The sequence below is a fragment of the Diabrotica virgifera genome, chromosome 1 (genome assembly GCF_917563875.1).
Source record: "Diabrotica virgifera virgifera chromosome 1, PGI_DIABVI_V3a".
In the NCBI taxonomy this organism is placed as follows: Eukaryota; Metazoa; Arthropoda; class Insecta; order Coleoptera; family Chrysomelidae; genus Diabrotica; species Diabrotica virgifera.
Genome location: NC_065443.1, coordinates 100450164 through 100463118, shown reverse-complemented (window position 1 = coordinate 100463118; position 12955 = coordinate 100450164). Strand labels below are relative to the sequence as shown.

The following is a 12955-nucleotide window of genomic DNA, read 5'->3' as shown; positions in this document are numbered from 1 at the left end:
GGTAGTTATTGCGCATTTTTTGACATACAATCGAGAGTTTTGTATTCACCATTGGCGTGTATACGGGATGTATCTAAAATGTTTATATCCGTATGCACGCCAATGGTGAATATATAATTGTTAGTTGTACGTCAAAAAATGCGCAATGACTACCTCTTAAAACCTACCAAATTTAATTTGCATATCGCAATCAGTTTTAGAGCAATAAATAAATCGTCAATTTGTAAGAAAAAATTCAATATCCCTTATCTCGGAAACAAAGCATTTGCGGACATATGTTTATAAAGCAAACGGTCATTATTTTTTCATGCAGAATTACCCCATAAAGTTTGTCGCACTTATTTAGAAACACCCTGTATTGATGAATAACACTGCTAGTTGTTAAAGTATCTCAACTTTTTTATTATCCAACATAAGCGAATAAATCAAAAAACAGAATGTTAAGAAAGCCTAAGGCTACAGTTGAGTCTTAATTTCAATATTTTCTATACGCTAGAATATTCCACAGGGTGTTCCAAACTTTGAGGAAAAACACACTATCATTGTTACATCAGGTATACAATGACACTTACCTCTTTAGCAATAATATTATTACATCAATATTCTTGAAGAATAAAGCTTTAACAAACTAAAAAAATCAGTCAAATCGGATAACAGGTTTAGGAAATACAAGACATCAAAAATGTCCAATTTTTAAGGTGGTGCGTTAATTTTGATGCTTAGTGTATAAAAATCAGCTGTTTTTAAAACTCTTTAGCGACGTATTAGTATAATACAATATTTATGGATTACCGTCGAAGGCCGACATGATCAACCAAAAAAGAAAATGTATTTAGTGATTTTTCTAGTTACATTATTGGGTGTGAATCCCTCTTTTGAGTTTACTCCTCCTGGTTTAATAACCGGGTATGTAAAGTATAATTGAATAAACTATTAGTACAAATGGAAAGCATGGAGACAAATAGTACTGAAGTCAGGGGCACAGCCAAATGGCTACCAGACATATAAAAGTGGACCAACAGTGTTAGGTAGGTTTAAACATAGAAAATATATAACTGAAAGCTTTAATAGTGTTATAAAACTAATGACAATGACTTACTCTGTGTATCTCTGCTTCTTTCGAAATCCAGATTACTCGTAATCCTATTGATTTGCTTCTCAAATTCCAATCTTTTCTTCTTTCTCTCTTCTTGTGCTCTCAATTCTCTATCTTCATACTGTCTAATATTTTTAACGCCGATTTCGCGACAAAAATCTGAAAATACGACATCTTCGACGCTGTTCATCTTTAATTTGATTTCCTCGATTTGTTGTTCGCGAGTTTGCATACTCTTCTCGATAGCTTCAATTTGAGGACCATGTTTCTTCATCTCTTCATTTAGACGAGCGAGTTCCCTTTCTACGATGTTTATTTGCTTTTTCTAAAAAATAAAAATAAAAGTTACTAAACGTAATATTACAATAAAGCATTATCAATAAGAATTTCGTTCAAGAAGAGAGCAATTTTTTAAATCCCATATAAATACAACATTTAATTTAAAAAATTATTCAGAGATACATATACATATCTGAAGATCTCTAATAAGAGTGGAACTAGTAAGGGCGTTTATAACTCTCTCTTAACGAACTGAAAGATGAGACGTCTCTTGATTTCGTTTTACAGCGAATTGTTTTGTATTAGTTTTACTCCTAACTGAGTATCTGGACCAAGTTTTCGTTGGAATTTTGTCACACTGAATAGGCAGGTAGCGAGGTGCAAATTTTGGACCTCACCGTGTCTTCTTTTATTCAGCATTCGCTTGGTTTGCAAGTAATAGAAACTACGAAGGTGTAACCAGAAACTTGGTCTCATTAAGTTTTATTTCTCCGAAAATAAAACTTCGAATTGTTTTAAGTAGATGTCGCTACGGCATCCATATCGAGTTATTTTGTTGTTGATTCGGAATTAGGAGGCTTGATTTGTTTCAGTTCGTTCAAAGATAGTCATATACAGGGTGAATCACCTCTACGGGACGGAAGATTACAGCGAAATGGTAAAAGATTTGAAAAAATTTTTAAATTAGTAATTTGTAAGTTGATAAAATCTACATTCTAAAATTATTTTGAAATATACAGGGTATCCCAATAAATGGCGGAGTATCAAAGTTATATTTTTTCTTATGGAACAGCCTGTATTTTATTAAATTTTTTAATTGTCCGCAAAAAATAAGGTATAGTTTCATAAGGCTTCCCTATACCTATGTACAGAGTGTTCTGAGTTATGGTGACTTTTCTTAAAATGTAAAGTTTTAAAAGAAGGCTTATTCTCAAGTTATTTAAGAAATTATAAAAAAAAATACTTTTACATCTAAATAGTTGGATATTGGTTGAATGTATTCCATGAATAATTATTACACAATTATTTACAGGGTGTTCAACATTTACAGTTTCATTATGGGATTATTCAATGTGTCATATGATGCTTATTTTAAATGGAACATCATGTATATTAATACACCATTATACTAACCGGAGTCACCTCTTTCGAATGGTATATGGATGTCCTATCCCTAGGTCTAATAGTTTTTGCCTAATTTACAATTATTTAAATTCTTAATCTGTAAATCGAGTTTAAAACAAGTTGAAAATGCGAGCATTATCATAACGAAAACTTTGTTTATTTACGTATTTTAATTCATAATATAGGTCTGTATCCCGCGTATGAAAAAAAAGTTGATTAATAGCAAGCTGAAAATTTGTTAATAGCTTAAGGGTGTCTAGTCGGATAAACTTTGTTATATGGGAACACTGGAACAGGGGCAGTTTTAATTGTGGAACAGATTAAAAATTTGGAACGGTCAGAACACGAAAACGGCACATTTATTTTGTCCGACAGAATAGACTTAAACTCTCCGAACAGAGATTAAACTCTCATGCAAAAATCAGACTGCTATTTATCACCTGTCATAATTCCTGTCATTTGACATATTCTACATGTTCCACTCATTAAAACGCCCATTTGGTGATAAATTATTTCCAGTAAACAAACATTTATTTCGTACAGTTTAAAAATCGAGAGTGACTATAAATATTATTTTTAAAATCAATTTACCGTTTAAGAAAATTGTAAATTACGCAAAAACTATGACTCCCAGTTATAGAACATCCCTATACCATTCGAAAGAGGAACCTGTGCTTAGTACAATAATCCATTAATATACATGGTGTTTTATTTATAATAAGCATCATATGACACATTAAATAATCCAATAATGAAACTGTAAATTTTGAAAACCCTGTAAATAAATGTGTAATAATCAATCATGGAATACATTAATTATAATATAAAAACCAGACCGTACTTTCATAAGGTGACAATGCCATACAGTGACATTAATTAACTACATCTTTTGTTTTAAAATCGATTTACAGATTAAGAATTTAAATAATTGTAAATTACGCAAAAACTATGAGACCTAGGTATAGGACATTCATACACCATTCGAAAGAGGTAAAATTGTTTAGTATAATTATTTATTAATATATATGGTGTTCCATTTAAAATAAGAATCATATGACACATTGAATAATCCAATAATGAAACTGTAAATTTTGAACACCCTGTAAATAAATGTGTAATAATTAATCATGAAATACATTCAACCAATATCCAAATATTTAAATGTAAAAGTAATTTTTTTATAATTTCTTAAATAACTCGAGAATAAGCTTTCTTTTAGAACTTTACATTTTAAGAAAAGTCACCATAACTCAGAACACTCTGTACATAGGTATAGGGAAACCTTATGAAACTATACCTTATTTTTTGCGGACAATTAAAAAATTCAATAAAATATAGGGTGTTCCATAAGAAAAAATATAACTTTGATACGCCGCCATTTATTGGGACACCCTGTATATTTCAAAGTAATTTTAAAATGTAGATTTTATCAACTTACAAACTACTAATTTAAACTTTTTTTCAAATCTTTTACCATTTCGCTGTAATCGTCCGTCCCGTTAGTGGTGACTCACCCTGTATACACCCTCTGAAAATCTCTAATGAGAGTGAAACTAGTAAGGGCGTTTATGACTCTCTGAACCAACTGAAATATAAAACGTCTCTTGATTTCGTTTTACAGCGAATTCTTTTAAAAAAATTATTGTTGCTTGGATGTCCGGAGTTTAAGGTGATATTAGGTGATAGCCGTAGGTCATAAGCTATGGACATTAGAGAGAACCTAATAAAAAACTAGTCTCCTTGAGATTCTCGAGAAAAGTAACCTTTGAGAGAATTAGCCTTAATGCCATATATTCCTTATTGATGACGAGATAAGAGAGGTCAAGGAAAGTCTTGGAATGTAGTGAAGACCTTAGCGTAAAATAGAACTCGATGGCGCGTTTTCACTGAAGCTCTAAGCTCCACTAGGTTTTCAAGTACCTTATATTCCATAATGGCGTCAAGCTAAATGAAGGGGCTAAGATTATTTAATTTATGAGGTGTTGAAGCGTTTTTCAACACCAATATAGCAACATAATTCAGTATTACTTATGGACAAAGTATGGCTAGATTGAATGCTTAGATACTAATCAATACCATTACGTTTGATTCACATACTCTAAGAAAGTTTTTGATAAGGTTAAACAAGATAAACTGATAAGAATTCTTAGAAACAATAACCTGGACGACCGAGATATAAGATTAATATCAAACCTCTATTACAATCAGCGAGCTGCAGTAAAAATTGGGTGTGAAATAGTCGAAGAAGTCCAAATTATAAGAGTAGTAGTTTGTTTAAAAATACTTACAGTGCTTTCCATGTCGGTTCTATTATATCTCAAACGAGTTTCAAGTCCTCTGATTTGTGAGTCGACAGTATTTAATTCAGACTCTTTACGAGATTTTTTCATAGCCTCTCTAAGTTCTTCCGTTAGTTTTTCCTAAAAAAAAAAAATTATTATATACTACTGTAGCGGTCACGCTACTGATCCTTTAAGGGCACTTAAAGTCCCATTTAACGACAATGTTAACATTATGTCACATAGCTCTTCAACCAAAGCACTTAGAGACCTAATTTTTGTTTTATTTTGAAAACAACATGCATTGTTTAGTCCCTCGTAGATTTTTGTAAAGTTAGAGTGAAAGAAACATTTATTTTAAATTTTTTTAAAATACTCTTACAAAAAAAACCCAAAAAAGTTTGGATTTTATTTTACTTGTTTTTATACATTTTTCAATAAAACTTTACGCGGGACTAGACATTATCTATCTACAACCACTGTAAAAATTTGGACCTTATATCATCTAAGAATCCAGAGATATCTGACATCAAAAGTTAAAAACCTAGTATTCGGGAAATCGCACAAACATAAAACACTCTAATAGGTTATAAAGCTACTGGTACACAGTAAGTTGAGTGCAGACGTTCAGAAAATAAATAGTTTCGTAACCATGGGTATTTTGTACTATAATGTGTTATATATCGTTGAAAAGAGAAGATTTCAGAGAATAATTTTCAATCATAACGCAAAAAACTTAAAAAAAATAAATTTTCAGACTTTGGGTGCCCTTAAATTAATTACATTTACTGCTCCTTTACGAATTTCATTTTGGAGACGCCTATGAGAATCGCCCAGTTGCGTACATTCGCAGCGAAGCGAGAAGAAAGCATCGCGCATGACTTCTATCGATGGAAATGGACAGAGAAATGAGAAATCAGTTTGGTCAAACTCTTTAACAAAGGTGGACGTGCCCCTATTGAGAATTTTTCTCACCTTTTAAGTGGCGGAATTTGGAACAAAAAAAAATATGGAATAAGAACGAAACATATATAACCAAGAGGAAGGAACACTAGCCAAGTAAATTTTTACAATTGCTGTTCCATCAGAACTAAATTTATTATTAGTAAGGTTGGGTTTTATTCTCTCTTATCAGTATCTAATATAGCAAGACAAGGTTAGTATTTAATATTTTTTGTATTTCTGGTGGTTGTATCCAGTGTCATTTAGTTCCTGTCGTTCGTTACTTCAAAAAAATCTCGAGCTGTTCAAATTCTGGGTCCAAAAATTAGATTTTTTCTTTCTTTTTCGCTACAGTAAAGTAGAGTGAGCTTTCAAATACTGGGCCCAGGAAGCTGAGCTGTCCGAGTTGGCGCCCTTCTTCTTCTCTCTTTATTGTCCTATTAGATTGATCTAGTTCCAGTGGGCTTATCTAGTTGTATTAAGTTTTTGTATTAACAGGTCTCATTTTCTTCCTTGTCTCCCTCAGTTCATTATCCCGTCTATCTGTTTTTATATCTCTAAAGCCAATATTCAGTGTATCGAAGATATCCCGAATACTCACTTGAGATTTAGTGTCTCTCTGCCCATGTGATTTGTTCTTCTGAGCTAAGCCACTCTTCTTTGTGTCTTAAATCTCTTCTCTTCTATTTTCCCCCTATTTCGTCAGTTCTTTTCTTCAAAAATCCCAATACCCAGAGTATAGAGGTTTTACTACATAGTAAAAAAGCGCCGGCGAGAACATCTAGACATTTGAAATGTCTATAGGCCCCAGGTCGACTCAGCCTGAATAAAATAAGTACCTTCGGTAAAACCAGGGATAATAATCGGCGGTCGAAGCGTAGCAGTGGCCCTGTTACCTTCCTTTATACCGTAGGCCCTAGATTGTATAACAGACTACACTGCTATAGTCCCAAAGCCGCCTTAGCGATGTAAAACGGGAGACTATTATACTGGTTCCTAAAAAAATCTTTCAGGGCATACTGAATATTATCCTGTACGGCCGATGACAAAAACAAGAAATAAAATACGAACAGTTGAATTTGACTTAATGAGAAAATGTCTACAAATCACCACAGAGTATACCGATTGAGCAATTTCTCATGGTTGGTATGCGCCTTTAATGAAAGCGACAAAGAGACATGTATTTATTATATATTTAAAACGGGCTAGAAGATATACGCCGGCAAAGCGAAAGAGCGCGAACAACCCACTTCATGTCGTGTAGGGCTATCTCAGCACAGCGTTGCCAAAGTAGATTTAAAAAAGAAAATAAGAAAGTAGAAAAAATTACAATATTTAACTTATTGTAAACGAATATAATAAACAAATTATTTAAAAGAAAAAAACTTAAGTAAAAAAATATTGTTTTCACCCATACAAAAGTATAAATTTTATAAATGTATAAACATTTTCAATTTCTTTGCAATCCGAAAATGCGGCAGCATTATACTCTAGTTAAATCGGAGAGTGCAGGAAGAGTCTATACCGGTTTCGGGTATTTTTTTATCCTCATCAGTAGTCCCATATCCTCTTCTCTCCGATTTCACCAGGTACCCTGCTTTGGGCCTTTCCGAATTGCAAATAACGATATGCCGCGGATGTACTAGACACATCTACCGAAAAACAATATAAGTTATGAATTGAAGTAGGACAAAAAACGACAATAAATATCGTTCCCATACCACCAGATTGACAACAGTTGAAATACTTTCTTTCGTTGGTGATTTTCAAAAATTATAAATCATACAGGATGTCGAGGAAATTAAAATGAGGGAATTTTAAATTATTCACGTCCCATCTGCTCAGCGTGGTAAAAGTTCCAACAAGAAAGATTCCTTAGTACTCAACAAAAGAGTAAATGAATTAAAAATGTATAAACATTTTCAATTTCTTTGCAATCCGAAAATGCAGCAGCATTATACTCTAGTTACATCGGAGAGTGCGGGAAGAGTCTATACCGGTTTCGGGTATTTTTTTAAGAGGATATGGGACTACTGATGAGGGAAAAAAATACCCGAAACCGGTATAGACTCTTCCTGTACTCTCCGATTTAACTAGAGTATAATAATGCAGCTGCATTTTCGGATTGCAAAGAAATTGAAAATATTTATATATTTTTAATTCATTTACTTTTTTGTTGAGTACTAAGGAATCTTTCTTGTTGGAACTTTTACCACGCTGAGCAGATGGAACGTGAATTATTTAAAATTTCCTCGGCATCCTGTATGATTTATAATTTTTGAAAATCACGGGAGGTTGTAACCAAAGAACACCTGTCGTCAATCTGGTTGTATGGGAACGATATTTATTGTCGTTTTCTGTGCTACTTCGATTGATAACTTATATTGTTTTTCGGTAGATGTCTCTAGTACATCCGCGGCATTTCGTTCTTTGCAATTCGGAAAGGCCAAAGCAGGGTACCTGGTGAAATCGGAGAGAAGAGGATATGGGACTACTGATGAGTGTAAAAAAATACCCGAAACTGGTATAGACTCTTCCTGCACTCTCCGATTTAACTAGAGTAATAGCGCTGTTTCACATTATAAGAATTTTGATCGTGCGGTGGTTAAAATCTACATAGTGGCTCGAGCAATCATATGGAATCTTTCTCCCTTCTCCGAACGTTTTTAGCGGTAAAGGGAGAAAGATTCCATATAATTGCTCGAGCCACTATGTAGGTTTTAACCATCGCACGATCAAAATTCTTATAATGTGAACAAGCGCTAATGCTGTTGCATCTTCGGATTGCAAATAAATTGAAAATGTTTATACATTTTTAATTAATTTACACTTTTGTTGAGTACTAAGGAATCTTTCTTGTTGGAACTTTTACCACGCTGAGAAGATGGGACGTGAATTATTTAAAATTACCTCATCTTAATTTCCTCGGCATCCTGTATGATTTATCCTTTTTGAAAATCACGGGAGGTTGTAACCAAAGAACACCTGTTGTCAACCTGGTGGTATGGGAATGATATTTATTGTCGTTTTCTATGCTACTTCGATTGATAACTTATATTGTTTTTCGGTAGATGTCTCTAGTACATCCGCAGAATTTCGTTCTTTGCAATTCGGAAAGGCCCAAAGCAGGGTACCTGGTGAAATTGGAGAGAAGAGGATATGGGACTACTGATGAGGGTGAAAAAATACCCGAAACCGGTATAGACTCTTCCTGCACTCTCCGATTTAACTAGAGTATACTGCTGCTGCATTTTCGGATTGCAAAGAAATTGAAAATGTTTATACATTTTTAATTCATTTGCTCTTTTGTTGAGTACTAAGGAAACTTTCTTGTTGGAACTTTTACCACGCTGAGCAGATGGGACGTGAATTATTTAAAATTCCCTCATCTTAATTTCCTCGGCATCCTGTATGATTTATAATTTTTTAAAATCACGGGAGGTTTTAACCAAAGAACACCTGTTGTCAATCTGGTGGTATGGGAACGATATTTATTTTCGTTTTCTGTGCTGCTTCGATTGATAACTTATATTATAAATGGTGTAGTGTTAATTGTATAATTAGTAGAAAGATACTGATTGTTTCTTCTCGTTGATTTCTCTCTCCCAATGCAGGAGGATCAATATGTTGTTCTTCTTTTTCGTTGTCAATTTTTGCATTGTAACAAATAATGGAAATAAAATACCTTGGATTTACATTGTACAGCTATGGAGACCTGGGCCATGAAGTGAGAAATCAAGTACAAAAGGCAAATAGACTGGCCGGATGACTTAATAACACTATATGGCGAAACCGACATATTAACACTGAGATGAAGATAAGAATTTATAAAGCCAGTGTTACACCAATAATGACATATGCATTAAAAATAAGACCTGATACAGCAACAACACAGACTACTGGAAACGGCAGATATGAGAGTACTAAGTAGAATTCTGCTGCATTTTCAGATTGCAAAGAAATTAAAAATGTTTATACATTTTTAATTCATTTACTCTTTCGTTGAGTACTAAGGAATCTTTCTTGTTGGAACTTTTACCACGCTGAGCAGATGGGACGTGAATTATTTAAAATTCCCTCATTTTAATTTTCTCGACATCCTGTATGAGTTATAATTTTTGAAAATCACCAACCCAAGAAAGTATTCCACCTGTTGTCAATCTGGTGGTATGGAAACGATATTTATTGTCGTTTTTTGTCCTACTTCAATTGATAACTTATATTGTTTTTCGGTAGATGTGTCTAGTACATCCGCGGCATTTCGTTCTTTGCAATTCGGAAAGGCCCAAAGCAGGGTACCTGGTGAAATCGGAGATAAGAGGATATGGGACTACTGATGAGGATAAAAAAATACCCGAAACCGGTATAGACTCTTCCTGCACTCTCCGATTTAACTAGAGTACAATGCTGCTGCATTTTCGGATAACAAAGAAATTGAAAATGTTTATACATTTATAAAATTTATACTTTTAGGCAAAAAAGAAACACACTCGAGAAAGGCCAATAACAAAGGGTAGTGATGGACCTGGTACACCATGATAACTTTTTTAGCAGTATTGAGTTAGCCGATAAGGTTTTAGATAAAAATATAATCTTGTGTAGAACAATGCGCAAAAATTAACCTAATATTTTTCAATAGACTTTTCAATAATGTTTAAATACAATATTATAAAAAGAAATAAGTTTTCTTATATAAAAAAGGAATAATCAATATTACCTTCTGAGCTTTCAACTGAGCCATGTGTTTTTCGTCCCATCTCTTAGCTTTTCTCGCCAGATCCAAACTACCTCCAGAGATAATACCTGACTTTTGATAGTAAGTTCCGTCCAAAGCGACAGCATCTAATCTTCCTCCTAGCTCATAAGCCACTTTCATAGCATCTTCTGGCGTTTCGCAGACGAGCGCATTATTAGTGGCAAACATCACTGCTTTGGCTATCGCTTGAGGTTCGAATTGAAGGACATCATATATTAATTTAACACCTGTTAAACAGAAAGAAAAAATCAATGTCTAATAATAAAATAAGGGAATATAAAATAGCGTTAGGTAGTTGACTGTCTATCCAGACCCTTTATCAATAAACATTAACGCCAGACCTGTAGCAGTAAACAACCTTCCACACCGTTCTCGAAGGCTTACTTGTGTTTCGTAATCTTGTCTGAATTGAAGAATAAAGTCGGGGGGAGTACTTAATATGTCTGGCTCCCACGTATGAAAAAAAATTGATTAATAGCAAGCTGAAAATTTTTTAATAGCTTAAGGGTGTCTAGTCGGACAAACTTTGATACATGGGAACACTGGAACAGGGGAAGTTTTAACTGTGGAACAGGTTAAAAATTTGAAAAGTCAGACTACGAAAACGTCCCATGTATTTTGTCGGACAGAACTTCCAATTAATTTGTTACCCTTTCATTAAACTGTACTGCAAAAATCAGACTGCTATTTATCACCAACAGGGCATTTTAATGACTGGAACACGTAGAAAATGTCAAATGACAGGAATTATGACAGGTGACAAATAGCAGTCTGATTTTTGCATGAGAGTTTAATGAAAGCGTAACAAATAAATTGGAAGTTTTGTCCGACAAAATACATGGGAAGTTTTCGTGGTCTGACGTTCCAAATTTTTAACCTGTTCCACAATTAAAACTTACCCTGTTCCAGTGTTTCTATATATCAAAGTTTGTCCGACTAGACACCATTAAGCTATTAACAAATTTTCAGCTTACTATTAATCAACTTTTTTTTCATACGTGGGATCCAGACCTATAAATTAATAGAGGATCGAACTGTAGACATTTATTGATATTTTGACTCTAGTTGTGCGCGTTATTAGTCATTATTTTCTAAATGTGTTATCATCATCCTCACACAGATAAATTTGTCCACTGTCGGACATAGGCCTCCTCAAGATGTCTCCACCCTTCTCTGTCCTGCGCAGCTGCAATCCAGTTTGTCGCTATTCTTTTAATGTCGTCTGTCCATCTGGTAGGTGGTCTTCCACGACTTCGCTTGTCTGCCCTTGGCTGCCACTCTAAAATCTTCTTTGTCCATCTGTTGTCTTTCTATCTTGCGACGTGTCCTGACCATCTCCCCTTCAACTTCGTAATGCGTTTTATGATGTTTTCCACTCCAGTTCTTCGCTGTATCTCATCATTTCGTATTCTGTCTCTCAAAGTAAGGCCAAGCATGGATCTTTCCATTTTTCGTTGTGCTACTTGTAATTTTCTTATTGATGCTTTAGTCAATGTCAGTGTTTCAGTTCCATAAGTGAGCATCGGAAGTACGCACTAGTTAAATGCTTTAGCTTTATTGGGATGTTTTCCTTGAACATTTCTTAGTTTGCCAAACGCTGCACATCCTAAAACTATTCTTTTAGATAATTCGCATGTTTGGTTGTCTCTACCTATTTGCATTTCGTGGCCCAGATAGATGTATTTGTCAACTGTTTCGATATGGCAGTTTTCTAGTTTCAATGGTCCGCTAGGTACTAAATTGGTCATCATTTTAGTTTTCCTAAAGTTTACTTCCAACCCTACTTTTTGGGAAACTCATTGTAGTTCTTGCAGCATTTCGTGGGCTTCCTTTAAGTCATCGGTTATTAGAACTATGTCACCTGCAAATCGTAGGTGGTTCAGCCTTTCGCCATCGACATTCAAACCTCTGTTTTCCCATTCTAACATCTGGAATGCATGCTGCATTACGGCATTGAATAGTTTTGGTGATATGTTGTGTCCTTGTCGAATTCCCTGTTTTAGTTTTATTTTTTGAGTTTGGGTGTGGAGGTTTATTGCTGTTGTGGCATTTGCATATACAGGGTGATTCATTAAGAATGTCCAATCTCTGAGTTGTAGATTCTAGACCTCAAAATATTAAGATTTAACCCAAATCACTTATATAAAATTTGCCTCGTTACTGAGTTACAGGGTGTTCTATTTAAAAATTTAATAACCATTTTTACCCAGGACTTTAAAACTATTTGACATAAATCCTTGTCATACTTTGCAGAAAGTGTAGTTGCCGTACACCCTACTAAATTATGATAAACAAACGTTTCTGGTTACTACCAGAGGCGTACGACAGGGGACAGTGCATGGTTTACCCTTTCCAAATTCTACGCCACTGGCGAAATTGCTATTTTAGCACAATATTTCGATTTTCCAATACTTTCTATGTAAATAATATACTCTTCATTCGTAACGTTAAGGTCATTAGTTTTCGAGATATTTGAAG

General features: G+C 34.1%; 1 protein-coding gene across 1 annotated transcript in view; it reads right to left on the bottom strand.

The window, feature by feature from the left end:
• The window catches only part of LOC114349422 (structural maintenance of chromosomes protein 1A), a 67438-nt gene that overhangs the window by 27120 nt on the left and 27363 nt on the right, over nucleotides 1-12955 (bottom strand). The window contains exons 9-11 of the mRNA XM_028299795.2: nucleotides 10439-10704; nucleotides 4789-4920; nucleotides 1100-1421 (exon numbers count right to left, since the gene is read on the bottom strand). Of these exons, the coding sequence (XP_028155596.1) occupies nucleotides 1100-1421; nucleotides 4789-4920; nucleotides 10439-10704 (720 nt within the window). The remainder of the gene's footprint in view (nucleotides 1-1099; nucleotides 1422-4788; nucleotides 4921-10438; nucleotides 10705-12955) is intronic.